The sequence below is a fragment of the Saccopteryx bilineata genome, chromosome 1 (assembly GCF_036850765.1).
Source record: "Saccopteryx bilineata isolate mSacBil1 chromosome 1, mSacBil1_pri_phased_curated, whole genome shotgun sequence".
NCBI classification, from domain to species: Eukaryota; Metazoa; Chordata; class Mammalia; order Chiroptera; family Emballonuridae; genus Saccopteryx; species Saccopteryx bilineata.
The window spans coordinates 20,549,778-20,576,768 of NC_089490.1; the positions used below are offsets into that span (position 1 = coordinate 20,549,778).

Sequence of the window (26,991 nt, forward strand, 5' to 3'; positions counted from 1 at the left end):
TTGGGCTCATGCTGGTGAGCTTTTGCTCAAACCAGATGAGCCCTCACTCAAGCTGGTGAGCTCAGGGTCTTGAACCTGGGTCTTCCACATCCCAGTCCAACACTCTATCCACTGCTCCACTGCCCAGTCAGGTTCAGTGGTTGATTCTTGTATGTTCCCTGACTGGGGATTGAACCCACAACAATGACATATCAGGATGATGCTCTAACCCAGGGGTAGTCAACCTTTTTATACCTACCGCCCACTTTTGTATCTCTGTTAGTAGTAACATTTTCTAACTGCCCACCGGTTCCACAGTAATGGTGATTTATAAAGTAGGAAGTAACTTTACTTTATAAAATTTATAAAGCAGAGTTATAGCAAGTTAAAGCATATAATAATAATTACTTACCAAGTACTTTATGTCGGATTTTCGCTATGTTTGGCAGAATAAGTCTTTATAAAACAACTTACTATAGTTAAATCTATCTTTTTATTTATACTTTGGTTGCTCTGCTACCGCCCACCATGAAAGCTGGAACGCCCCCTAGTGGGTGGTAAGGACCAGGTTGACTACCACTGGGCTAACCAATTAAGCCTCCTAGCAAGGGCTTCTTTTGACTTTTTCTTTTTTCTTTTTAATTGAATTCATTGGGGTGACACTGGTTAACATAATTATACAGATTTTGGGTGCCCAATTTTACAGCACATCTCTGTACACTGTATTGTGTGTTCACCCCCTCCAGTGAAGTCTGCATCCATCACCATTTATCCTCCCATACTCTTGCTTTTAACTTTTAATGGATGAATGTCACACATTCACTAAAGTGTTACCATATAGTAATCTTAGGTGTCTGGATTCAATGAATTGTTACATATGTATACGCTGTGAACTATCTCCCAGACCCAGTCAAGGTATAAAATGTCTCCAGGCTCCTCAGGCCCTTTCTCAGGCAGCACTCACAGGCCAGGCCTCCAGCCCAGCCCCGCCCTAGAAAGGTAGCACTTTTCTGACTTCTGTCAGTATCTGTCCGTCCATTAGTTCAGCCTGTTCGTGAACTGGAGTGAGCGTTGTGAAGGTTCTGATGCACCGGCAGTGGGCATTACTTTGTGGACGTGACTTTGTGACCACTCCCTTCCAGGGATGACCCATAGTTATCTCTGACCCTGGCCTAGCGCCTTCAGGTCGGGGACATGAACGGACTGAGGGGTGGCAGGTGGCCTGGGCCTGGGGTGGCAGGTGTGGCTTGGGGAGCGGACTTTAACCACTCACTTGTTGGACCAGCCGCAGCCGCAACCACCGCCCCAGCCCCAGCCCCAGTCCCAGTCTCAGCCACCGCCATCCAACAAGCGTCCCAGCAACAGCACGCCGCCCCCCACGCAGCTCAGCAAAATCAAGTACTCAGGAGGTCCCCAGATTGTTAAGAAGGAGCGACGGCAAAGCTCCTCCCGCTTCAACCTCAGCAAGAACCGGGAGCTGCAGAAGCTTCCTGCCCTGAAAGGTACTCGGACAAGGGGGCTGGGCACCAGGCCTCGGGGGCACTGGGTGTTGACAAATGGAGGTTTGGGGTGTTTTGGGGGGATGGGAGTCCTAGCAAGTGTGAGAGGGGTTCACCCGGGGCTGAGGGTGCCAGGGATGACCAGTGGGACGGGGTAGAGAAAGCCCTGTGAGACAAGGGGCATGCCAGGGAGGGACCCCGGAGGGGAACCTGAGTGTTGGGCCACCTCTAGATTCGCCAACCCAGGAGCGGGAGGAGCTGTTCATCCAGAAGCTACGCCAGTGCTGCGTCCTCTTTGACTTCGTGTCAGACCCACTCAGCGACCTCAAATTCAAGGAGGTGAAGCGGGCAGGGCTCAACGAGATGGTGGAGTACATCACCCACAGCCGCGATGTCGTCACTGAGGCCATTTACCCTGAGGCTGTCACCATGGTGGGCACGGGCAGAGGGGGCCGTGGGCACGGTGGGGCCCTGGAGCAGCCCGACAGAGCTCTCACCGGGGCCCTGTCCCTCAGTTTTCAGTGAACCTCTTCCGGACACTGCCACCTTCATCAAATCCCACTGGGGCCGAGTTTGACCCGGAGGAAGATGAACCCACCCTGGAAGCCGCCTGGCCACATCTGCAGGTACCAGGACAAGGGGCAGGTGGCCCTGGCTCCAGAGACTAGGGTACCTCCCAGTCCTGGGGGAATACCCGCTGAGTGGCTGCTCTTTTCCCCCCACAGCTCGTCTATGAGTTTTTCTTACGTTTCCTTGAGTCTCCTGACTTCCAGCCAAACATAGCCAAGAAGTACATTGACCAGAAGTTCGTCCTTGCTGTGAGTCCCTGAGGTTCCTGGCCTTCCCTCCTTCCAGTGCCTGACCTGCAGCCCCACGCCCCTCACGCCAGGCCAGGCGGCTCTCTCCTGCAAATGTGTGGTGTTCCAGCTGTGTTTGTACAGGAGATACGGGAGTTAAACAAACCTACGCTGCCCTTTGCAGCTTCCAGCATAATGGAAGGAACCAGAAAAGCCACAGTGGCCCTTCTCCCCCCTGGGGATATGCAAACATGCATGCTCAGATGTCACCTTGGGTAGAGCAGTTTAATACATAGAATCACTTTCCAGAGACTTGCCTGCTTGTCCTCCCCAGAACTTCTGGGTTCTCTTGGCCAGGACCCTGTGTCGCCCAGCCCCCTTTCCTCGGCTGCTGCTCACTGGCCGCCTTTCCCCGCCCTCCCAGCTCCTGGACCTGTTTGACAGCGAGGATCCTCGAGAGCGGGACCTCCTCAAGACCATCCTGCACCGGATCTATGGCAAGTTCCTGGGGCTCCGGGCTTATATCCGCAGGCAGATCAACCACATCTTCTACAGGTGAGGCCAGGAGCAAGCAGCCACCTCTGAGGAGGGGGGAGGAGGGGGGGGAGGTAGGGAAGGAGGGGGGAAGGGAGATGGGAGGCACTCAGAAGGGGCGTCGTTTGTCAGGAGACCCTTTTCTTTTCGCTCAGGTTCATCTATGAGACGGAGCATCACAATGGGATCGCCGAGCTCCTGGAGATCCTGGGCAGGTGAGAGGTGGGATGGGCACACGTGCCTGAGGAAGGCTGGGAGGCTGACCGGTGGTGGCACAGTGGATAAGGCAGCCTGGGACACTGAGGTCCCCAGTTCAAAGCCCCAGGCTCGCCTGGTCAAGGCACATATGAGAAACAACTGCAAGTTGATGCTTCTCGCTCCTCCTCTCACCTCTTGCCCCTCTTCTCTCTCTCTCTCTCTGCTCTTTCTCTAAAATCAGTAAATAGATAAAATCTTTTAAAAAGACAAGTTTGGGAGAGTTGGTGTCCTGAGCTCGGACCGAGCCCGTGGGTCCTAACAAACCCCCTTAACCCCTAGCATCATCAACGGCTTTGCCTTGCCCCTCAAGGAAGAGCACAAGATGTTCCTTATCCGCGTCCTGCTTCCCCTTCACAAGGTCAAGTCCTTGAGTGTCTACCATCCTCAGGTAAGCTGCCTGCGTCCTGATGATGCCCAACCCTGGCGGCCGAGGACAGACAGAAGGGAGGCATTGCAGCTGGGATGGGACGGCCGAGGGAGCAGGGGGGACAGGCTGGCTGGGCCCCGCAGCTCACCTCTCCCCTGCCCCTTGCAGCTGGCGTACTGTGTGGTGCAGTTCCTGGAGAAGGAGAGCAGCCTCACGGAGCCGGTAACTCCCCCCTCGCCCTAGCACCCCCTGCCTGTGCTGTCAGCAGGTGCTCAGGAGGGAAGTAGCCCACCAGGGGACATGGCCTCCTTGAAGAAAAGCCCATGTACACCTAGTGACAGATCCAAGCCAGAGAACCATGAGCAGTCAGCTGCAGCCACCCAGCTGTGCCCACCGTGAGGGGCTGGGTGGCGGGAAGACTTCCTGGAGAAGCAGGCAGGGCCTGAGTGGCCGTTTTATCCCCACATCCTCATCTCAGGTGATCGTGGGACTTCTCAAGTTCTGGCCGAAGACGCACAGCCCCAAGGAGGTGATGTTCCTGAATGAGCTCGAGGAGATTCTGGATGTCATCGAACCTTCCGAGTTCAGCAAAGTGATGGAGCCGCTCTTCCGCCAGCTTGCCAAGTGTGTCTCCAGCCCCCATTTCCAGGTGAGGCCCCTACCTCCCAGAAACTGAGGGGTCTTAGGAAAGCAAGCCGGGTCCCCGCTGAGTCCCGCTTGTCCCCACCAGGTGGCAGAGCGTGCTCTCTATTACTGGAACAATGAGTACATCATGAGCCTGATAAGTGACAATGCTGCCCGCGTCCTCCCCATCATGTTCCCCGCACTCTACAGAAACTCCAAGAGCCACTGGAACAAGTAGGGGCTTCAGTGGGGCTTGGGTTTGGGGGGTTGTGAGTGTGCGGAAGACCTAAAGAGCCAGGGGGCTCATCTGGCCACGCCCAGTGGGGCAGTGCCGACCTATGTTGATAGGACTTTGAAGGACTTGAGGGGAGAAAAGGTACTTATGTGAGAGATCTCTGTGATACCAAACAACAGAGCAGTGGCCTGTCTTACACCTCTTGCGGTCAGATATTCTATGGCTGTGTGGAGTTCATTCCATGCTGGGAGAAGCTGATGTCATCTTAGTATATCGTTGAATCTCAGTGCTGTAAAGTCTTTCCTGCTGAAAACAGGCGCAGCGTGGTGCAGACGCACCTCCTGCGGCTGGGAGGCCGTATATGTGTGCGAGTGCCTAGGAAGTAGTGGGAAGTCGATAGGTCTTGGAGCAAGGGGGAGGGGAAGGATGGACAGGCAGACCAATATTTGTAAAGAGCCTCATATGCCAGTCTCAGGTCATGTGATTTGACCGGAGAAATGCACTTACACTGTATAGGGGTTTGTGAAATGGGAGTAGTCAATGAGAAAGTTCTTAGCAGAGATGCCTTCTATGAGAGCAGATTGGGGGTGGGCACGAAGGGCAGGCTCTGGCCGCGTCCACATCTTTCTTCCGGTGGCAGGACAATCCATGGACTGATCTACAATGCCCTGAAGCTGTTTATGGAGATGAATCAGAAGCTATTTGATGACTGCACACAGCAGTACAAGGCCGAGAAGCAGAAGTGAGTGTCTCTCTCCGTGGGGGGCTTTGCTCTTCTACCACCAGCCCCCTTTGCTTTGCTTTCCAACTCAACCCCTGTCCTGTCTCTGCGCCCTCAGGGGCCGGTTCCGAATGAAGGAAAGAGAAGAGATGTGGCAAAAGATCGAGGAGCTGGCCCGACTTAATCCCCAGGTGAGGTTTGTCGGCCACCGCCCTGAATTTAGGGGCCCAGCTCAGGCCAGGGAAGGGTTTGTTTGGGGGGGGGAGAGGCAAACAGGCTCCCATACTTATGAAGTGGCTCTCCCCACTTGTCCACGCCTCCTTTCCTTCCCAGTATCCCATGTTCCGAGCTCCACCGCCCCTGCCTCCTGTGTACTCGATGGAGACAGAGACCCCCACAGCAGAGGACATCCAGCTTCTGAAGAGGACCGTGGAGACAGAGGCCGTGCAGGTGGCAGGGCACAGAGGGAAGGGGGAGGAGACAGAGCAGAGCCCAGGAACGAGGGGAGGAAACAGATATACTGGGAATCGGTCGTCATTCCTCGCCTTCTCCGTATCCACACACAGATGCTAAAGGACATCAAGAAGGAGAAAGTGCTGCTTCGGAGGAAGTCAGAGCTGCCCCAGGACGTGTACACCATTAAGGCGCTAGAGGCTCACAAGCGGGCAGAAGAGTTTTTAACTGCCAGCCAGGAGGCTCTTTGACGCCCTCACCTTCCCTCCATAGGGCCACAGCCCACTCAGCCGTGGGTCGCTGCCCTAGCCCTGCACCCTCTGCTCCCCACTGGCTGACTTGGGGCAAGGCAGTGCCTCTCTAGCTACTCTAGGGAGGGTGATGGAGCACTTGAAGCAGGGACAGCCAGAGTGGTTCCTCTTCTCCCCAAAATGTGTCGGTGCCTCCTTGTGGCTAGTACAGACAGGCTGAGCCCTGGGATGCTCAGTGCTCAGACAGCTGGGGATGCCTGTCCCCCTCCTGCTCCCGATCCCACAGCTACCTGAGGCTGCTCTGAGAAACACACAGGAACACACATGCTCCTCTCCTCTCCCCTCCATCCTCATTTGAACTCCAGGGTTGAACTCCAGGGGTCTCTTCTTCCCTCCGCCCCCTGCAGAGGCACACAGGGAGCAGCAGGAGATTGCTCTCACCAAAGTTATCTCAAGTCCCATTGGCCCCGGAAGTCAGTAGCTGGCGGGTGCCAACCCCCAACAGCACAAAGCGGCCCCCAGCCCCAGCAGCGAGCAGGCTGAGGGGGCTGTACTGTTTCCTCTTACACCCTGCCTGACCAAGACCGTGAGGGAGGTCAAAGAGAACTGCAAAGGCTGTGGGCAATGTGATGAAAAAGGGCCCAGATGGATCAAGAAAAGGGGATGAACAAACACCCTGCCTTGTGCTCCGTAGGTGAGCAGCAGCCCCGGGATCACAGACAAGGAAGGGACCACCTGGGGCTGCCTGCTTTCCCGTGCTGCTGGTTCCCAAAGCTAGGAGGAAGGAAGCGGGGAGCAGTGCCCTAAGCATGGCTCCCCAACACCTATTTATTTCCTCATTTGTGCTAATGCTGGGCAGGCTCGCCCTTGTCCTTTCAGTGGAGGGACAAGGGGCTCGTGAGAGCCAGACCCAGGTTCCAGGGGCACAGGCAGTGCAGCTTTTGGCTGTGTACATAGGGTGCTTTATTCTCCTGAGTGATACATGCTGCGGTGGGTTGGGCTTGGGCTGATGTCCCCGTATGTACAGAACTGAATAAAGTGGGTCTCTGAGAAGTCTGATTTGCCTTGATGTGGAAAGGAAGATGGGGAGGATGGAGAAGAGCATTACAACCAGGGATGTGTTCAGTCCTGTGCTGGTTCCAGTGTGGAATGCAGGGAGATAGGCAGCTCTCCAGGTGGTCACTTCCAAGCAGGGGATGCCTGCCGGGATTGGAGAGCCTTCTGTACCACATCTTCCCACTGGGCATCTGATATCTCCCGAGCCCAGGCAGGAACTCCTGGTGCGGGCAGACTTACACCAGCCATCGTCCTTTTCACCAGCTCGACGTGTTCTGAAATCATAGGCAGAGACCAGTTATGGGATAGACACAATGTAACCAGCTCCCCCTTCCCATTCCTTGAATTAACTCAGAGCCCCATGGTTAGGCAAGTCACCAAATCCATCTGTTATTTCTAGGCAAGCCTGCCCATTCCCCAAGTCTAGCAGAATGGCATTTCAACTGGATTTTTAGGTCTGCATAATCTTAGATTATAAACTGTCATTTTAGGAACAGGGTGTTGCTCTGTGACTTCTCTCTATGGGCTCTGGTCAATCCCTTTCCTCCATAATTACCCCAGAATGAAAAAATGATCTCTTTTACCTGGGTCCATGGGAATAGAGCTGTGGTTGCTCAATGCTGTAGCTCCCTCCTCATCTTCATCCTCACTCTCTAATGGTGGGTCTGGCAAATGAAGCCCCAGGGCCTGAAGAGCCAGAGAGAAGAGAGTTCAGGGGCAGCCTTAAAGGATCCCAGCTTCACCTGTTCAGGAAAAATGCTTCTCCACCATACCTGGATCCGATCCTGGATATCGGCAACTACATCTTCTCCGTCCCCCACTGGTGCCAGCTCCACTTCCTCTACTTCGGGATCTTGATTCAGGGGCTGGTAAGAGTAGCCAGCTGGGCCTGCCCCGGTTTCCTCCTGCTCTTCCTCAGGCTCCTCACTGCTCCAATCCCCAGTGCCTTCTGCCGGGCCCTGGTGCGGCCCTAGTTCCTCAGTCTGATTGGGGAAGATACGCTCGGGGCCCATAGTGTCTCCCCCAAGAACTACTGCTGCCATCCGGGCAGGGGCTGCAAGAACAGGGAGGAAGGATAGGAATCTGATGAAAGTAGGTCTACATTCAGCCTCCCAGCCAGATCTTTACGGTCTCCTTCTGTGTCCACAAAACACTTAAACGCCCCGTACCTTCCTGCACCCTAAGCCATCCAGCATCTCCTGGGCCCTCCTCCTTTAACGTCGCCTCTTGGCTCTTACCTCGAACCGAGGCCTACCCGCCTCGCTAGGCCATTTCTTAAATAACAGCCCAACCGGAGGCCAAGCCATCTCTCAGAACAAACCCCTTCCAGGACCCCGCCTTCTCGTCCCCACTCCTGACGTTGGAACTCCGGGTCGCCTTAAGCTCCCCAGGCAGGGCGTACCCGTTCTCTCCTCCCCTCTTCCTGGGTTCCCCCTCTGCACCACCTGACAGATGCCCTACAGGCCCCAGGGGCTCCCCTCAAATGGTCCCGGGTGCGGCGTCCCCCACCCGCCTCCACCGATTGTCAGCGCCGGTGCCTCCTCGCGCCTCACCCGCTCAGAGCCCGCGGCCGAACCCGCACCCTCACTTCCGGCGGGGCGGGACGTGCTGGGTACCTAGCCCTCCAGCCCCGCCCCGCGCTCATGATTGACGCGAGCGAAGACAACATCTCCGCCCCTTGCTCGCTGCTGTCATCCCAGGCTCAGACAACAGAGAACTCCGTTCCCAGGCTCAGACAACAGAGAACTGCGTTACCCAGTAACTTGCCACGGTGGATTTTTGTGGGGGTTTTTTGGATACATTGCACATGCGTAGAATCTCCTACGGCTCCTGTCCACTCCTCAGCACCTGGCGTCCCTCTGAAAACCGGTGGACTACAAGTCCCGGTAGTCTTCCCGCACTTAGCTCTGACTGCACGTGCGCACACAGCTGCCCGCCGGAAGAATCGAGCCTGGCTGTGTTTATCTCGTTGGAGACCAAGTCGTCGGTTGGCGCGCAACGGGCTACAGGCTGCCCGGGGCCCCGCCCCGGCCCGGCCTGGCAAGGTAGCCCGGGATGGGTTGATGTTACACGGAAAATTGGGAGGTGCTGGGGACGTCCTTGCCTGGAGCTGGAGACGTGCGGGGGGAACCTGACAGTGATGTGGTGGGGGTGGGGAAGGAACTAAGGGGATGATGGGAAAGGAGAGCGTTAATGGAAAAGGAAGGGTCGGGGGAGGATGGTGAGGTGATGGGTGAGAGCGATCTGGTGGATGGAGGAAGCACTGAGGGAATTGGAAGGAAGGCTGGGTTATGAAGAGAACCGGGAAGCTGAGGGTGATGGAAGGGGGGCGAGATGCCTGGCGCTGTGGGGGAGGGGAGGTTGGGATGACTTGGAAGAATCTAGAGATAGCGTCATTTACGGGGAGGAACATCTCTGGCCGAAAGGGGTCAATGACTATTAACCTTTCTTCCCGTAGTGGAAGAGGGAAAATGGAGAGCTGTCGGGTGGAGCTTGGAGTGATGGGAAGAGGAATAAGGAGAAAACTGCAAAGCTCCCAGATCGAAAAGCGCTAGTAATGGGGAGGGGAAATTGCAAGAGACCAGGGAGAGGGACAGGCACGTGAAGGGAACTGAAGAAGTTGAGAATGCAGTAATGATGGAGTATGCAGAAACCCCAAGATAACAGAGCCCCTGAGAGTCTGGGGCCTTGTTTTCCATGAGCTTGAGTTGTCTTTAAGGAAGAGAAGCTAAGATTCTCTCCCCACCTTTGCATGGAATTGCTTCTCTCTGCCCGTATACATTCTTTACCTTGACATAGCTGAAGGGGAATAGGAGCTATGAGGGAAGACAAAGGACTCCCCTCTTAAGCCCGTCAACCTCCCTATCTATGCCCACAAACCCACATCCAAGATCTTTCGGATTGAGGACAGGAGTAATGAAGTGAGACTGGTTTCCTCCTGAAGCTCTTTCAGGTTTGGCAGGGTGGGTATTTAAAGCCTAGGGTGGGGGCTGAGGGAGGTTGGATGGGTGGGGAGGGGACTGCAAGAAAGCGAAAAGCCATCTCTTTTTTGTGAGGGGCCTCCTTTACTTGAGCTTTCTCTGCCTGAAGTTCTACCTTGAACAGGGAGCAGATGATCCACCCAAACCCAACAGGTGCCTACCACGGAAGGCAGTGCTAGTTACAAGAGGCTGTGCTTGACAGCCTTCAGATGCACCCATTATCACTCAGATGGCAGGTTGTCTTAAAGGGATCTCGTACCTAAGGGCGATTTGCTTTCCTTCTCTTTTCTAGTGCACACCCCCACTGCCACCGCCTTCTCAGGGACTCAAGTGGGAGAACAGCTGCTAGAAACAGCTTGTCTCTACCACAATAGCAGGGTTGGGGAAGTGGCAGGGGAGAAAGCCCTTCCTCCACCCCACTCCATCCCTTCAATCTACAGTGGACCACATACCTTTCTGGTTTAAGTTCCGAGTTTTGGCAACATACCAGGCCCAGCTGTCAAAGGAACTCCTCATGCCTGTGAGGGGCCCTGGGTAACCCTGATGACAACAGCTTAGTTTGACAAGAGCTTCCTATGAGGGGCTAACTATCCATAGTGATATGGCGGTCCCTGTCCTTGATCCCACCCTGTCTTGGATAGGGGGACTATTCTACTTTAAAAGCCTAAAAGCTTTTCTGCTTGGAAGCACCCATGCCAGTTTTCAATGGACTCCCTGGGGCTGGCTGGGCTATAAATAGCTCTGAGTATTTTGAGATCCCTCTCCCCACCTTAAAGAGCACTGAGATTCTTAGAGAGGTGGCAGTAAGCAGAGCAAGCCAAAAATACAACAGAACCCACCGGCCTGGGAAGGGGGCTGGAGCTTGTGCCAGGCCATGGCCAGGGTGGAACCTCTATGAGTAGGGGGTGATCATGCTGTGCTCTTGATCCGCAGATTCTGAGCTGGCAATCAGGTCGGAGTGGCCCCACCCTTTGCCTTTGGGGAACGCAAGGCCAGGGCTAGCTCCTTGACCTCGGGAACTCCTCTGGGGCAGGGCTAGCCACCTGAGCTGTGGAGGGGTGGTGTGGGAGGGACACCAGAGTGACACATAGAGACAAGGGCTGGTCCTGGGCAGAGTCCTGGTGAGCCAGACAAAGGTCTTGCCTGAGTAGCCTGTGGCCCTAATTTGTATGCAGGTAGCAGAGGCAGCAGGCCTTGCCGGGGAGGCATGTTGCTGTAACCAGCGGCCCAGGGGATGTTACGGTGGACAGTGCACCTGGAGGGCGGGCCCCGCAGGGTGAACCATGCTGCAGTGGCTGTTGGGCACCGGGTATACTCCTTCGGGGGTTACTGCTCTGGTGAAGACTATGAAACACTACGTCAGATTGATGTACACATTTTCAATGCAGGTAAGTAATGCGGGGAATGTCCCTGGGTGCACACAACGGAGGGGAACAGGTGGTCGAATGGGTTATGGTGGTGGCCCCGTGGCCAGAGGAGATGAGGGAATGACTGTCTGTCTGGTTTGGGAAAGGATGTGCAGCCTGGGAGGAGGGTTCCAAGGCTAAGCTGAGCTGTGCCCACAGTGTCGTTGCGCTGGACAAAGCTTCCCCCTGTAAGACCCACCATCCGTGGGCAGCCTCCTGTGGTACCATACATGCGGTATGGACACTCAACTGTCCTCATTGATGACACGGTCCTCCTTTGGGGCGGACGGAATGACACAGAAGGGGCCTGCAATGTGCTCTATGCCTTTGACGTCAGTGAGTATGGGGCTATGTTCTTCCAAATGGTGCCTCATAGGGCTAGGAGGGTGTCGGCTGGGCTGGGAATAGAGCACCCCAGAGTCTAGGAGGAGTGTCAGAGGTGCTTACCTGGCCCACCTTTTCATTTCTTTCAGATACTCACAAGTGGTCCACACCCCGAGTGTCAGGAACAGTCCCTGGGGCTCGGGACGGACATTCGGCGTGTGTCTTGGGCAAGATCATGTACATTTTCGGGGGCTATGAGCAGCTGGTAGGTGTGGAAAAAAAGTAGAGAATTAGGGTGGGAATGTGAAAGAAGAAGGGAATGGAATGGAGGAGGGTGGAATGGGAGGCTTTGGCCTGTTTTGCAGGTTCTGAAGGGATGAATGGAGGGTCAGAGAGTCACTTCTGACCCCCTCTTATATTTCTTCCCTCCCTTCCTTCCTCTACCCACTCAGGCGGACTGCTTTTCCAATGACATTCACAAGCTGGATACAACCACCATGACATGGACCCTTGTCTGTACAAAGGTCTGCCTTTTCTTCTTTCTCAGATCCCCACACGCAATTGCAGAAAGCATAGGAAGCCCAAATAGTGAGAGCAGATCCTGTCCCAGCCTTCTTGCTCACCCTCATCTCTCTGCTCTTGCCCAGGGCAATCCTGCCCGCTGGAGGGACTTCCACTCAGCCACAATGCTCGGCAATCACATGTATGTCTTTGGGGGTCGAGCTGACCGCTTTGGGCCATTCCATTCCAACAATGAGATTTACTGCAACCGCATCCGAGTCTTTGACACCAGGACTGAGGCCTGGCTGGACTGTCCACCCACTCCTGTGCTGCCTGAGGGGCGCCGGAGCCACTCAGCCTGTAAGTGTCTGTTAGGTCCCTGTGGAGTCCCCCTTCCCACCCATTGTCCTCACACTCTTGACATTCCTCTCTCCTTCCAGTTGGCTACAATGGGGAGCTGTACATCTTTGGTGGCTATAATGCAAGGCTGAACCGGCACTTCCATGACCTGTGGAAGTTTAACCCTGGTAAGGAACACTGTCTTTAAGGGAGGAACAAGAAGCAATTTAGGAGGGAGGGAAAGAAAGAAAAAAACAACCTTGAGTAGTTAAGAGGTTGAGGTTGGAAACACTATTTGGACTAGGCAGGTATTGAATCTCTATATACACTTCTCTTTAGTGTCCTTCAGTTGGAAAAAGATTGAACCTAAGGGGAAGGGGCCATGTCCCCGCCGGCGCCAATGCTGCTGTATTGTTGGTGACAAGATTGTCCTCTTTGGGGGTACCAGGTTAGTAGGAGAGAGGGGAAGGCTCAGGGAAGGGCCTAAGTCTGTGACTATCATGGAAGGCATTTGAGCAAGAAGGTTTCATGGATATGCCTTTCTCCTTCCTTCATCTCTCTTTATCCCTACAGCCCGTCTCCTGAGGAAGGCCTAGGAGATGAGTTTGACCTCATAGATCATTCTGACTTACACATTTTGGACTTCAGTAAGTATACTTATTCCCAAAGTTCTTCTGCCATCAGAGTCCCTGTCTGTGGGTGGTGACATCCAGGACTGAATCCTTTCCTTGGCTTTGACCATCTCCCTCTCTCCCACGCCTCCTCTAAGGCCCTAGCCTGAAGACTCTGTGCAAACTGGCTGTGATTCAGCATAACCTGGACCAGTCATGTTTGCCCCATGACATCAGGTACAGTGAGTGGTTGGAAAGGAGGGATTGGTTGAGGGTGAGTGGCAGCACAAGCATGACCTGGTTAGCTTGGTTTCAGTATGGAGCAGATAGTTTTGTTTTTTTTCCTGCTGGAGATGTAGCATACTTGTGGAGAATAAGGTAGAAGGAGATATAAACTGCCTGCTGGGTAAATTACATGGAAAAAAAAAATTATGTTTCAAACCAAGCTCAGAAGCATCACTTCCTGAGATCTGAGCCTATACAGTAGTTTTTGTTAACATGCTGAGAAAGTTTGATTAAATCTTAGAACCTAGCTGCAAAGTCAGGATAAGTTTAGGAGCCTCTGGATCACCTTAGTTCCAGAATTCAAGGAGGTTCTTCCTAGCTGCTTCCCTTTGAATACATTCTTAGGTCCAAATCAAGCACCGAAAGTACTTTTGTATAATTGTGCCCTTTTGGGTCCCTCTGAGACACATCCCTGTCGTTGTGTCAGTTCAGTGTAACTCCTTATTTGTTGACGGTCTGTGTGTTCAGTATTTGATGACACAGTGTATATAAGGCTGAACTGGTGGATCAGAAGCAGGCCCAGGATTGACATATATCAACTACCTAATACAAAGTAGCCTGTAGTGAGGGTCCTGGCATAAGGAGGTTCTTGGTAAATCTTTGTAGGTGACAGAATTGTCAAAAAGAGAGAGATTTAATTAGAATATGATGAGGTGGGTGGAGAAAGCCTGGGGGGGGGGGGATAGGAGAGCCGAATCAGGCTCTCTGGAAAGGATGGTGGTTGAAAGCAAAAATGGGCATTTCTGATGTGGGGAGTAGGAGGAGCTGCCTGGTTGGATCTGAGAAGAGGAAAGGTAGGTTGAGAAATTTGTTAAGATGTGTACACCCATGCTTTTCTCCAGGTGTTGTACACAAGAATATACATATAAACATAAACAGGAAGTCCACACAGCTTGCAGGTGGAGTTGTGGGTGGGACCTGATTGTTAAACTTAGTAGGGCTGTAAGGAAGAGGTGGCTTTGGGTAGTCAGGCTTTAAGGAAGTTGAAGGCACTGGTGTGTTCATAGCTTTGTTAGCAGTTCTGGGTTTCGGGGGTGGAGGCTCCTTCTTCTGTCCTTTATGCCTATCATTGTTGGCCTTCCAGGTGGGAGCTGAATGCCATGACCACCAACAGCAATATTAGTCGCCCCATCCTGTCCTCCCATGGGTAGGAGGAAGTTTCTGCCGCCGCCCCTCCTGAGCCTGCTGTTGTCTTCACTGCCCCTGCCCACCTCTCCCCTGCCTGCCCCTTTGAACCCTGTTATACTTCCACATGGAGTTGTTGGAGTAGAGGTGTTTTTCTGTGCTGTGAACTCAGTGGGGAGCTGTGGAGGGAGGGCTAGGTTCTCTCCCTCCTTGGGCCGAGGGCCCCTTCCCTTGGTGCTCTGTCCCGTCCACCTCCTTCCAACCGCTTCCGGGCCTCTGCTCTGCCCCGGGCCAGCCAGGCTCTGTGAGGAGTGAAGGGAATGGGGAGAGAGGAGAAGCAAGCAGTGTCTGGGCCACGGAGCTTCCCCCCCAGCTCTCTTTTCATCCCCTGCCCCTGCCTGAGCCATGAGCTTTGATTGGGAGCTGAGAAAAGTTGCAGCTGTTGTCATGAAATCTCCTTCTCCCCGACCTGGGGAAGGCGGGGACCAGCAAATATCCCACCCCCCTTCCTTGAGCTGTTGCTGTAACCCTGATGCTCTCAGCCAGCTCAGATTTTATAAAAATGAATTAAAAACTTACAAATGAATTATCTGTATGTGTGAAATAAGGTGGGGATGACATGCGTTTGCCCAGGGGGCAGGGTGCTGAGGTTCTGGCTTCTCGGCCAGGAGCATTCCCAAGGCAAATTCCACCGCGGCCTGGCCCTAGTTTCTCATCGGCGCGGAATCCAAGGCCATGCGACAAAAGGCGGTGACGTTAGCGCCAGTGGGCGTTCCTTTCGGCCTAGGGCCGCCTGCGCCGCAGTCCGGCGGTCGGCACGCGTGCGCGGCTCTTACGTCACCAGTGGTGCGGCCACCCGGGAGCTGCCGGAAGAGGCGGGGCGGGATGCCGGAAGAGGCGGGCACGGACCGTCGGAGCGGAAGTGTCGCCGTCTGTCCTCGCTCCGCGCGCAGTGCGAGCCAATGCCGAGAGCGAACTCCCGCGCCGGGACGGCTCGCGGGGTCTCCCGCGGGGCTCGAGACTGCGGGGCGGACAGTGGGGCCCCGGGGCCCGAGGACCTGAGGAAGGGTGAGGATGCGGGGCGGCCAGCTCGGGGCTCCCCGTCGGCTGCGGTGCCCGCACCAGCAACGCAATTACCGCGAGCCCGCACGGGGAGCGTCCCCAATGCAACGGGAAGTGAGAAGTGAGAGGGGATACTTCCCGGCTTAGGACATGCTGAGCAGTTTTTAAAAGGGAGGATGGGGGGTTTCCGCCGGGAGAAGACGCCTGTGCAGAAGCACAAAGTTAGGAAGGGGTATGGGTTGCTGGGGAAAGGTTAGTAGGTCCAGATTCAAGAAATGTAGCAAATATTTATTGAGCATCTGAATGTGCACACAGTTCTAGATGCTGGAAATACAGTAAATAAAGCAGTCAAAATCTCCTATCCTAGTGGAACTTACCTTTTAGGAATGGCAGTTAAAAAAAACATGTGGATTAATATATTAAAAGGCAACAAAGCACAGAATTGTATGTTGTAAAAGGATGAATTTTATCGAGTGCAGAGGAACTGAGGTGGGAACACACCTTCCTACTCAGGAACTGCTAGGAGACCAGTTGATGAGGGGAGATTAGATACAAAGTGGGGGCTAGGCCTCCTGGGGGCTTTCGGGTCATTATAAGGCCTATCTATAGCTGTTACTCTGAGCAAGATGGAAGGCATTAGGGAGTTGTGAGTTCTGGAGTGACATGATCTGAAGTATATTTATGTGGTAGTGAGTGATGAGGTGAAGTGATCATATTTGTGTTTTAGATGTCTCCAGGCTGAAGTGGGGAGCGTAGCTTTGAGAGGAGTGAGGCTGGAGGTTGGGAGACCAGTTAGGAGGCAGGAACACTGATGTGAAGTGCTCAGAGTATGAACCAAACATTGGCAGGGGTAACTGGGGGCAAGGGAGACAAGCTCTTCTGGGGAAACCTGTGAAGGAATAATTTAAAAGAGAGGGTGAGAAACCTGGCAGGTTGGCTCAGTGGTAGAGTGTCGGCTGGGCATGTGGATGTTCCAGGTTCAATTCCTGGTGAGGGCACACAGAAGTGACCATCTGCTTTTACACCTCTCTCCCTCCCTCTTCTATCTTTCTCTCTTCTCCTCCCACAGCCATGGCTTGATTAGTTGGAGTGCATCTGCCTCAGGCGCTGAGAATGGCTCTCTGAAGCCTCCACCTCAGGCACTGAAAGTAGCTCAGTTGTGAGCATGGCCCCAGATGGGCAGAGCATTGGCCACAGATGGGTTGCTGGGTGGATCCTGGTTGGGGTACATGCAGGATTCTGTCTATCTCCCCTCCTCTCATTTGGAAAAGAAGGATAAAACATTTAAAAGAGAGGGTGAAAAAGAAGGGACTGTGGCTTGGTCCACCACTAGCCTTACTTTTATATACTTTCCTTAGCAAGGTGAGGTCCCAAGGTAGCTGGAACAATTGTGAAGTAAGGTGTCTGTGCAGCACCAGTACAACCTGTCCTGCCCAGGATTGGTTTGATGGGGATATTGGGGAGGATCAGTTACCTGAGCAATGAGGATGGGATACTGTCTTTCCAGCAGCAGGAGATGCTGAGCTGAGTTGTGTCCCCCCTCTCCCCCACCTTCACTCCCTTCCACAGACACATCTAACATGTCCTTTGAGGAGCTGTTGGAATTGCAGAGCCGAGTGGGGACTAAGACAGACAAACAATTGGTAGCTGGAAACAGCACTAAGAAGCAAGGTTCTAGACCACCTGTTCAGAATGCATGTGTTGCAGATAAGCACAGGTGAGGAGCAAGGCCTGCCCCAGGTGTTGGAGGATACCTGTGACCTTAAGTGGGTGTCTGTTTTCTTAGGTGGCAGGTGGGAGGCCCTTCACCAAGACTGGAATCCCCCGCCTGACCTGTGGTGGCGCAGTGGATAAAGCGTCAACCTGGAAACGCTGAGGTTGCCGGTTCAAAACCCTGGGCTTTCCTGGTCAAGGCACATATGGGAGTTGATGCTTCCTGCTCCTCCCCCCTTCTCTCTCTCTCTCTCTCCTCTCTATAATGAATAAATAAAATCTTAAAAAAAAAAAAAAGACTGGAATCCCCTGACCTGTCCTTTAATTTCTCTTTAGGCCTCTAGAAATGTCGGCCAAGGTCCGGGTGCCATTTTTGCGTCAAGTTGTCCCTGTCAGTAAGAAGGTAAGCAAGAAGCAGAAAGTACTTTTTTTTTGGTGATAGAGACAGAGAGGGACAGATAGGGACAGACAGACAGAAAGGGAGAGAGATGAGAAGCATCAGTTTTTCATTGAGGCACCTTAGTTGTTCATTGATTGCTTTCTCATGTGCCTTGACTGGGGGGCTACAACAGAGCGAGTTACCCCTTGCTCAAGCCAGTGACCTTGGGGTCATGTCCGTGATCCCACATTCAAGCAAGCAACCCTGTGCTCAAGCTGATAGCCTTGGGGTTTCAAACCTGGGTCCTCTGCATCCCAGTCTGACGCTATATCCACTGCACTACCGCCTGGTCAGGAAGGAAGTACTCTCTTGTGAAAGGAGACCGAACCATTTTTTCATATTCTCTTCTCTACCAAGGTAACCCGGGATCCCCGCTTCGACGATTTGTCTGGGGAATATAATCCTGAAGTATTCGGCAAAACGTATCAATTCCTCAGTGACATCCGAGCCAAAGAGAAAGAGGTGTTCTGCATGAGACTGGTTCACGGGATTCTGAAGGGTGGGAAACCAGGGCACCAGTTAGAGAGGCAGGCCAAGGGAACTGGGAGCATAGTGGTAGGTAGATTTAATTCTCCCTGATTTGGTTTTTATATTCAAATCCTGGCTCATCAGTTGACTAGCTGACCATTGACAAGTCACTTAAGCTGGTTTTGTTTCAGTTTTCTGATCATTAAAAGAGACTGTCATTTCTGTCTCACATTACTGAGTTAACATATGTGAATTCCTTAGTGTAATGCTTGGCGCAGAATTTCAGCTTACATTTACAGACTAGTAACCATCATGTTCATTTCCCACCATGGAGCTTGTGAAAAAGCAATTGAAGAAACACCGTTCTGGGGAGGAACATGACAAACTGCAGCAGCTGCTTCAGCGAATGGTGAGTGAGTCAGAACTATTCATGGGTAGCGAGAGCAGCTCCAGGCAGGAGGTGGTTCACAGTCCTTGCTATTCACCCATCTCATCTTCGCTCCTTAGGAGCAGCAAGAACTGTTACAGCAGGAACAAAAGCGGCAGCAGGAGCTGCGCCTGGCTCTGAAGCAGGAGCAGCGGGCTCAGGCCCAGGAGGGCCATCGTCCATACTTCCAGAAGAAATGTGAGTGAGACACAATGTTACAGGCTAGTTACAGAGACAGAGATATAATGTTACAGGCTAGTTACAGAGACAGAGGTACAATGTTACAGGCTAGTTACAGAGGCAGATACAATAATACAGGCTAGTTACAGAGAGAGATACAATGTTACAGGCTAGTTACAGAGGCAGATACAATGTTACAGGCTAGTTACAGAGGCAGATACAATGTTACAGGCTAGTTACACAGAGATACAACATTTTAGGCTAGTTAAAGGGATGGGGCCAGAGGCCATAGCAGGGTATTGTGTTGGGGTCCATAAGCTCCCTAGGGAGGCATGAAGGCAGGATCCCATGGTAAATTGGAAGAACGTAGAAATATAGCAGGGAGAAGTTAATTTGTAACCATTGTTGTTTTCTACCCCCCACACATGCTGAGCTGGGCACATAGGAACTCATAGCTGGTTGAATCGAAAAAGGATGGAATTGGCCCTGCCTCAGGCCCTGAAATAGCTCAGTTGCTGAACAACGGATGCATCGCCCTGTAGGGGACTTACTGGGTGGATCCCAGTTGAGGTGCATGTGGGAGTCTGTCTCTCTGCCTCCCTGCCTCTAAGTAAAAGAAAAAAGAGAGGAGATAAAGGATGAAATCATAGAAAAAATCGGCTTGCTTACACATACTGGTAAACTCTGAACAAATCATGTATCCCAGCATAGTTACTGAGAATTGTTGACTGGGGAAAGGGGATGTGGGATGCTTCCTCCTCTGCTTACCAGCTTGCTTTCTCCCTGTCCTCTAGCTGAGCAGCGACAGTTGGCCCTAGCTGAGAAGTTCAAGGAGCTGAAACGCAGCAAGAAACTAGACAGCTTCTTGAGTCGAAAAAGGCGTCGAAATGCAGGCAAGGACAGAAGACATCTCCCTTTGAACATAGACTAATGAGCTGTCCTCAGCTCTGCCACTGCCCCAGTGAGAAATGCATCTGTGGGGACAGACTTGGGCTTGGCCTGTTCTGGTTCTTTCCCATTCAAGAACAAGGATCACAGCTGGCCTGAACTAGATTTGCTCAGAGATGACTTGAGTGAGAGTGCCCCAGGGCCGGAGAAGATGAACAGCTCAGCCTTCGGCCATGGCACACTTGTGCTTGGATCTGGTTCATGTTCCCGTGTCCTCCCACCCTTACCTTACACTGGTGATTCTGAGGCAGAAGAAGAAGGATAAGTGACCTTAAAGCTGGTGAAGGCCACAGAGTTTGCTGATGGCTCCCAGGATTGGGACTTTATGTAGGAGCCAGTTCATAAACATTCTTGTCACTCGTCTTTTTGTTTTGCTTTTTGTGTGGAGTTAACAGGTGGCCTAGAACTACTGTCTTAGTGCACTACGTGTGGGGGTAGCAAAAACCTAAGGTGGCTACAAAGTAGGAAGTCAGATCAGAGAACCCTACTATTTAAACCCAAAAGGTGACACTACCATTTAAAGAATGAACCAGTTCCACTACACTCCTACTTAACTTTCATTCTGGATGCAAGGGGTTAGGAGGTGGGGACAGAAAACTTCTCCAATAATGTAAGCACGGCTGGCTCTCAATGCTGTTTGGGTCTAGAATTCCTACTACCCGTGTGGACTGGAAAATCCTCAAGCTGACAGTTCAGTTTAAAGTGGTCTCAGGTTGGTAGTGCCTCCAGGTACCCGGCAGAGTAAATGCAGTTCTCTCTTGAGGACTGCATTAAACCCAGCCCTCAAGGAATTCCTTCAGATAAAATTTCAAGGAGTGTGAGTTTACAGTGAAACAAAGCACACAAAGAGAAACCACTATGAACAAGTCATTAGGAACAATAATCAGACCAGCAAAGATAGCTGTTGAAAGTAAAAAATACAAAATAGGAAATGTCTGAAGTTTTAAGAGAAAGTGTGACTAATGGAAAGACTATCAAGAAGGACCAGATTGGGCGCAGCCAGGTAGCTCAGTTGGAGCATTGCCCCAATACACCAAGGTCATCTCAATACAAGGTTCCATCTCCTGTGAGGGCACATACAGGAATCACCCAGTTTGTGCGTTCATGAGTGGAGTAACAAGTCAATATCTCTCAATAAAATTTAAAAAAAATTTTTTTCTGAAATGAGCAGGGGGTGGCAGACAGACTCCTGTATGCGCCCAACCAGGATCCACCTGCATGCCCACCAGGGGGCGATGCCCTGCCCAGCTGGGGTGTTGCCCCATTACAACTGGAGCCATTCTAGCACCTGAGGTGAGATCATGGAGCCATCCTCAGTGCCTGGGCCAACTTTGCTCCCATGGAGCCTTGGCTGGGAGAGGAAGAAAGAAACAGAGAGGAAGGAGAGGGGGAAGGGTAGAGAAACAGATGGGTGCTTCTGTGTGCCCTGGCTGGGAATCGAACCCGGGACTTCCACACAGGGCTGATACTCTACCGCTGAGCCAACCGGCCAGGGCCTCAAGATTTTTAAAGGACCAGATTGGATTAAAACTTAAAAACGAAAAAATACGCTCTATGCAGCAGGTTAGACACACCTACAGAGAGAAGGAACTGGAAGTAGAGCTGAAGGAGTTACACAGAGTATGGATACAAAGAAATGGAAACTAAAGAAAAGATGTTCAAAACACAAGATAGAGTAAGAAGGTATGTCATAGTAAGGGTTCCAGAAGGAGTGGATGTTTATTAAATTATTTTTAGGTGAGGGGGAGATAGGATCCATCAGGCAACCCCATCTGGAGCTGATGCTCAAGCACAGCTATTTTTGCGCTCAGACCAACTGAGCTATTCTCAGCGCCTGGGCTCATGCTTGAATCAATTGAGCCACTGGCTGCAGGAAGGGAAGATGGGGGGGGGGGGGGGGAGAGCAAATGGTTGCTTCTCCTGTGTGCCCTGATCGGGAATCAAACCCAGAATATTCATATGCTGGGCCGATGCTCTATCTACTGAGCTACTGGCCAGGGCAAAATAAAATTTTTCTTTTAGAGAGAGGAAAGGGCAGAGAGTGACATAATGTTCCTGTGTGTGCCCTGATCAGGGATTGAACCTGCAACTTTTCCATGTCAGGACGATGCTCTAACCAACTGAGCTGTTGGGCCAGGGCAAGGAGTGAGTATTTTAAAGAGGATAAGAATTTTCTAGGATTGAAATTTATAAACCCTAAAAATGAGGAAGCTCAGGAAATTCCAAGCAGGATTGGGAAGAAAAATAGGTAAATTATAAGAAATTAACAGGACATTAGGAAGACTAACATCTAAAAAACAGAAAAGGAAGAGAAGCAGAATTAGCAACTAGGACAGCAGTCCCCAAATTTTTTACACAGGGGGCCAGTTCACTGTCCCTCAGACCATTGTAGGGCCGGACTATAAAAAAAACTATGAACAAATCCCTATGCACACTGCACATATCTTATTTTAAAGTAAAAAAAACAAAACGGGGCCTGACCAGGTGGTGGCACAGTGGATAGAGCATCAGACTGGGATGAGGAGGACCAAGGTTTGAGACCCTGAGATCGCCAGCTTGAGCGCGGGTTCATCTGGTTTGAGCAAAGCTCACCAGCTTGGACCCAAGGTCGTTGGCTCGAGCAAGGAGTTACTCGGTCTGCTGAAGGCCCACGGTCAGGGCCCATATGAGAAAGCAATCAATGAACAACTAGGGTATCACAACGAAAAACTGATGATTGATGCTTCTCATCTCTCTTCTTTCCTGTCTGTCCCTATCTCTGATTCTCTCTCTGTCTCTGTAAAAACAAAACAAAAAAACAACGAAAAACCAAAACGGGAACAAATACAATATTTAAAATAAAGAATAAGTGACCTGACCTGTGGTGGCGCAGTGGGTAAAGGCATCGACCTGGAACACTGAGGTCACTGGTTCGAAACCCTGGGCTTTCTTGGTCAAGGCACATATGGGAGTTGATGCTTTATGCTCCTCCCTGCCTTCTCTTTCTGTCTCCTCTCTCTAAAATGAATAAATTTTTAAAAAATCTAAAAAAATAAAATAAAATAACAAGTAAATTTAAATCAACAAACTGACCAGTATTTCAATGGGAACTATGTTCCTCTCACTGACCACCAATGAAAGAGGTGCCCCTTCCAGAAGTGCGGCGGGGGCTGGATAAACGGCCTCAGGGGGCCGCATGCGGCCCGCGGGCCATAGTTTGGGGACCTCTGAACTAGGACATCTATTGCTGGATGCTTCTGGGAAGGGGTGAAATGTGTTCTGATGACAGATACAATGCTCTTCTCCCTTTGGTGGAGCTATCAGCATTGTTTGCCTTGCCCAGAGGTAGTAAGGGATCAAGTGGTCAATGTTCCCCAATGTTTCAATACTACTTTAAAGCCAAAGGACAGGTTCTGGCTGATAAAAGCAGAAAAAGACTACTGAACTCATGGAAATACTAAGAAAGTTGGAGAGGAGCTCAAAAGAATGGGGGGAAGGGTGAAAGGATGCGGTCTTAGAGTTAAAAGCACTCTAGCCTGACCAGGTTGTGGCGCAGTGGGTAGAGCGTCAGAGTGGGACAAAGACCCAGGTTCAAAATCCTGAGGTCACCAGCTTGAGCGCGGACTCATCTGGTTTGAGCAAGGCTCATCAGCTTGAGCCCAAGGTCACTGGCTCGAGCAAGGGGTCACTCACTCTGTTGTAGCCACCCCACCCCCTGTCAAGGCACATATGAGAAAGCAATCAATGAACAACCAAGGTGCTGCAATGAAGAATTGATGCTTCTCATCTCCCTTCATATCTGTCTGTCCCTCTCTCTGTCACCAAAAAAACAAAAACAAAAAAGCACTCGAAATCCTTCCTTGGAACCAGTGTTAATGTGAGGATGTCACTGCTGCCACCAAAGGCACTCTCCACAATCCCTTGTTTTGCTCGAGAAATTCCGGGCACAGGCATCTGATGAGCCAAGCCTTGGTCACATGGCCGAAAGGGGTTGCTGGGGAAGCAAGTATCTGGTCTTTTTTAAAAAATATTTTCTGGCCCTGGCCGGTTGGCTCAGCGGTAGAGCGTCGGCCTAGCATGCGGAGGACCTGGGTTCGATTCCTGGCCAGGGCACACAGGAGAAGCGCCCATTTGCTTCTCCACCCCTCCGCCGCGCTTTCCTCTCTGTCTCTCTCGTCCCCTCCCGCAGCCAAGGCTCCATAGGAGCAAAGATGGCCCGGGCGCTGGGGATGGCTCTGTGGCCTCTGCCCCAGGCGCTAGAGTGGCTCTGGTCGCAACATGGCGACGCCCAGGATGGGCAGAGCATCGCCCCCTGGTGGGCAGAGCTTCGCCCCTGGTGGGCGTGCCGGGTGGATCCCGGTCGGGCGCATGCGGGAGTCTGTCTGACTGTCTCTCCCTATTTCCAGCTTCAGAAAAATGAAAAGAAAAAAAAAAAAAAAATTAAAAAATATTTTCTGTGTTGATTTTTCGAGAGGGAGGGAGGAGAAAGGGGGAAGAGAAGGCAAGAAGCATCAACTCACAGTAGTTGCTTCTCATTGGTGCAACTTTAGCATTCTAGGTCAGTGCTTTATCCACTGTATCACCACAAGTCAAGCAGTATCTGGTCTTTTATATGGAGGGAATGGGCTCTGTCTTATATCTAGATTTATGGTGGGGCATCCCTAAGCATGAGAAGGGGGTTCAGACGAAGGCTGGTCAAGAAAACATGTATGTCCACTACAAACGAGGCTGTACTGGCCCCACCAAGCCTCAAAACTTCTACCTTTTCTTTGAGGATCAGAACAGACATTTGGCAAGTTCTGAGCTTCACTTGTGGTTTGTTTGGGTGGTTTTTTAAATTTTTATTTATTTTTTTACAGAGACAGAGAGAGAGAGTGAGGGATAGACAGGGACAGACAGACAGGAACGAAGAGATGAGAAGCATTAATCATTAGTTTTTCATTGTGCATTGCAACACCTTAGTTGTTCATTGATTGCTTTTTCATATGTGCCTTGACTGTGGGCCTTCAGCAGACTGAGTAACCCCTTGCTTGAGCCAGCGACCTTGGGTCCAAGCTGGTGAGCTTTTGCTCAAACCAGATGAGCCCGCGCTCAAACTGGTGACCTCGGGGTCTCAAACGTGGGTCCTCAGCATCCCAGTCTGACGCTCTATCCACTGCGCCACCGCCTGGTCAGGCTTTTTTTTTTTTTTTTTTTTGGTTTTTATTGGTAACAGATTTATTGAGAGATAATTCACATATACCATACAATTTACCCATTTAAAATGGTTTTTTTTACTATATTCGGAATCATGCAACCATCTCCACAATCAATTCTGTAACATTTTGACCCCTCCAAAAGAAACCCATACCCTTTAACAGTCACTCCCATTTCTTCCCAGTGCCGTCAGCTCTAGGCAACCATTTAACCACTTTGTCTCTATTTTGGGACATTTCACATAAATGGCATCAATAATATGGTCCTTAGTGTGCAAACCAGCTGTAGGGATATAAGGAGTTGATGCCATGTGGATGGTCTCACAGGGGGTCAGGATAGCAGACTTCTGTCCCGAGCCATCCAGAGTTTGCCCTTTAGGGATGGAGGGGCAGACAGAGGCTCAAGTCTTTACTGGTGCTGGTGAGAGAAGGACCAAGTCAGGACTGCTCAGGGGATGGCTGAGTTTGGGCAGAGCAACCAGACCAGAATCTATCTGGTGCTCGGGTTAGATTGTGTGCTAAGGACAGTGAGCAGCAACACAGGAGCTGGACTGCAGACAGGAATGTGCAAAGTTAAGTTTTGGGCCCACAGCTGGTGTGTTCTTCCCTTAGTAATTGCTGGATACTCGTCTACTGCAGATGAGGAGGCAGGTACCCTGTCGCAGACTAAGGATGAGCAAGCGGTTGAGCGAGTGCAGGGAGGAAGGGGGGGTGCGGAGCTCAGCCCACACAGGAGACCGGGTGGCAGCAGCACAGGGCAGGAGTGGGAGAAAAACCCATCTTGTTCCCTACAGGCAGTGCATGCTGGCCTGGATACTACAGCTCAGGGGGGCTCTCTGGGTCCTACAGACTACCTCAAGGACAGGCATGTCCGGACCAATAGAAGAGAGTAATCCATTCTGTCTGGCAAAGGTAGACACCCAAGTGAGTAACTGCAGCAGCCCTAGTGCCCTGAGGCCCCTGCAGCCCAAGCCCTTTGCTGCCTGCCTGTCTTCTGCCTTGTGGAATAGCGCGAACCATCAGGATGGTTCTGCTGTGAGAACTACTGACAGCACTGTGGGGCCGCCATACTGCAGAGCAAAGCAAACACAGGCCCTCTGTGTCCACCCTGTTGGCCCTCTGGTTTGTCTTGACTTGGACACACTGATGCTTCAAATCCCTGACCTTCTTCCCTTACAGATTCTATTCCAAAGCTCAGTCCTGGGTGGCACCCAGTTCTCGCTGTCTGGCCTCCGTGCCCTCTCTCACCACCTGACTCAACACTTCAGCTACCTCCTTTCTTGGGTCGCTTTCTCCTAGTCACTTCTTGGCTGCAAGAACCATGGACTCAGGATGCCTGGGTCACTCCTTCCCTCCTCCCCAACTGGCCCTTGCCAAGAGGCAGAGCTCTACCCCTGGCACAGGACCCTTAGATTGCCCTGCCCTGCTCCTGTGGGTGGTGACAGGGGAGTCGATCATAGCAGCACAGACTTGCCTACGGGGCTAGCTGGGGTCTGGCTTTGCTGACAGTGGGCAGCTCTGCATGGCCAGAAGAGGGGCAATGAGGAGGAGCCTGTGCAGCTGCAGTTCCATCCGGGTCTGCTTCCAACCCGGATCCTAAAGGGTCCAGGCAGGGGACAAATTCAGGCTCTCCGGGGTGCCTGCAAGGAGCTTTTATATCATCTTCCCCCTGTCAGCCTTACCTAGGGAGGTGTACTCACTGCTGGGTATGGTGGCCACTGGCAAAACCTTCACCATGTCAAATGCTCCGGCACCTGGTGCTTGTCAGAATCCTATAGTTGTCCAATTCCACAAAGAAGGTAAATGGAACCCAGCTTGACAGTTTGATAGTCTGCCCAAGTTACATGCCGCCCTGCACGTGACAAGATGGGCTTGAGTCTCCAGCCTGCCAGGTAGCTCAACGTGCTTCTTTTTTTTTTTAAGATTTTATTTATTCATTATAGAGAGGAGACAGAGAGAGAGAGAGAGAGAGAGAGAGAGAAGGGGGGGGAGGAGTAGGAAGCATCAACTCCCATATGTGCCTTGACCAGGTAAGCCCAGGGTTTTGAACCGGCAACCTCAGCGTTTCCAGGTTGACGCTCTATCCACTGCACCATCACAGGTCAGGCTCAACGTGCTTCTGACCACACACCCTTTGAAAAGGGGCAGAGAGCCAACCCTGTCCATTTAACCCCCTGCCAAGAGGGGGGTGCTCACCACAACCGACTCCTGCCACCCCAGGCTGTCATCCTCAC

General features: G+C 52.0%; 3 protein-coding genes across 8 annotated transcripts in view; 2 read left to right on the top strand and 1 right to left on the bottom strand.

Annotated features, from left to right (window-relative positions):
• The window catches only part of PPP2R5D (protein phosphatase 2 regulatory subunit B'delta), a 26,812-nt gene extending 20,041 nt beyond the window's left edge, over positions 1-6,771 (top strand). The window contains exons 3-16 of the mRNA XM_066250012.1: positions 1,265-1,481; positions 1,711-1,910; positions 1,994-2,104; positions 2,204-2,296; positions 2,700-2,830; positions 2,965-3,024; positions 3,347-3,455; positions 3,603-3,656; positions 3,913-4,083; positions 4,165-4,292; positions 4,934-5,035; positions 5,133-5,205; positions 5,348-5,464; positions 5,581-6,771. Coding sequence (XP_066106109.1) covers positions 1,265-1,481; positions 1,711-1,910; positions 1,994-2,104; positions 2,204-2,296; positions 2,700-2,830; positions 2,965-3,024; positions 3,347-3,455; positions 3,603-3,656; positions 3,913-4,083; positions 4,165-4,292; positions 4,934-5,035; positions 5,133-5,205; positions 5,348-5,464; positions 5,581-5,718 — 1,704 coding nt within the window. The 3' untranslated portion in view covers positions 5,719-6,771. The remainder of the gene's footprint in view (positions 1-1,264; positions 1,482-1,710; positions 1,911-1,993; positions 2,105-2,203; positions 2,297-2,699; positions 2,831-2,964; positions 3,025-3,346; positions 3,456-3,602; positions 3,657-3,912; positions 4,084-4,164; positions 4,293-4,933; positions 5,036-5,132; positions 5,206-5,347; positions 5,465-5,580) is intronic.
• Positions 6,665-8,466, bottom strand: MEA1 (male-enhanced antigen 1). 5 transcript variants are annotated; one of them, XM_066250509.1, is made up of 5 exons: positions 8,328-8,466; positions 7,548-7,828; positions 7,359-7,461; positions 7,015-7,049; positions 6,665-6,918 (listed from the first exon to the last, which is right to left on the bottom strand). In XM_066250509.1, the coding sequence occupies exons 2-5, from the start codon at positions 7,815-7,817 to the stop codon at positions 6,898-6,900; spliced, it is 429 nt and encodes a 142-aa protein (XP_066106606.1). In that variant the 5' UTR covers positions 7,818-7,828; positions 8,328-8,466; the 3' UTR covers positions 6,665-6,897. The 5 variants fall into 5 exon arrangements, with proteins under 5 accessions (XP_066106606.1, XP_066106404.1, XP_066106578.1 ...); XM_066250307.1 differs by having other exon boundaries at positions 6,665-7,049; XM_066250481.1 differs by lacking the exon at positions 8,328-8,466 and adding an exon at positions 8,284-8,309 and having other exon boundaries at positions 6,665-7,049.
• A 217-nt stretch (positions 8,467-8,683) lies between these two features.
• LOC136317412 (kelch domain-containing protein 3) lies at positions 8,684-19,946 on the top strand. 2 transcript variants are annotated; one of them, XM_066250209.1, is made up of 15 exons: positions 8,684-8,819; positions 10,931-11,143; positions 11,321-11,497; positions 11,635-11,750; positions 11,938-12,009; positions 12,133-12,346; positions 12,427-12,513; positions 12,665-12,773; positions 12,899-12,972; positions 16,978-17,125; positions 17,458-17,524; positions 17,918-18,022; positions 18,363-18,437; positions 18,536-18,653; positions 19,430-19,946. In XM_066250209.1, exons 2-15 carry the CDS (start codon positions 10,990-10,992, stop codon positions 19,564-19,566), a joined length of 1,653 nt encoding a protein of 550 aa, XP_066106306.1. In that variant the 5' UTR covers positions 8,684-8,819; positions 10,931-10,989; the 3' UTR covers positions 19,567-19,946. The 2 variants fall into 2 exon arrangements, with proteins under 2 accessions (XP_066106306.1, XP_066106227.1); XM_066250130.1 differs by lacking the exons at positions 16,978-17,125; positions 17,458-17,524; positions 17,918-18,022; ... (1 more) ...; positions 18,536-18,653; positions 19,430-19,946 and adding exons at positions 13,095-13,173; positions 14,306-14,932.
• The last annotated feature ends 7,045 nt before the right edge of the window (positions 19,947-26,991 follow it).

Coding starts and splice junctions, on each gene's coding strand:
- LOC136317412 (XM_066250209.1), top strand. CDS start 10,990: ATGTTACGGTGGACAGTGCACCTGGAGGGCGGGCCCCGCAGGGTGAAC. Junction 12,010..12,132: donor GGACCCTTGTCTGTACAAAG/GTCTGCCTTTTC, acceptor GCTCTTGCCCAG/GGCAATCCTGCCCGCTGGAG. Junction 12,973..16,977: donor CTTACACATTTTGGACTTCA/GTAAGTATACTT, acceptor TCCCTTCCACAG/ACACATCTAACATGTCCTTT.
- MEA1 (XM_066250307.1), bottom strand. CDS start 7,817: ATGGCAGCAGTAGTTCTTGGGGGAGACACTATGGGCCCCGAGCGTATC. Junction 7,462..7,547: donor ATATCCAGGATCGGATCCAG/GTATGGTGGAGA, acceptor CTGGCTCTTCAG/GCCCTGGGGCTTCATTTGCC. Junction 7,050..7,358: donor CTCTATTCCCATGGACCCAG/GTAAAAGAGATC, acceptor CTATGATTTCAG/AACACGTCGAGCTGGTGAAA.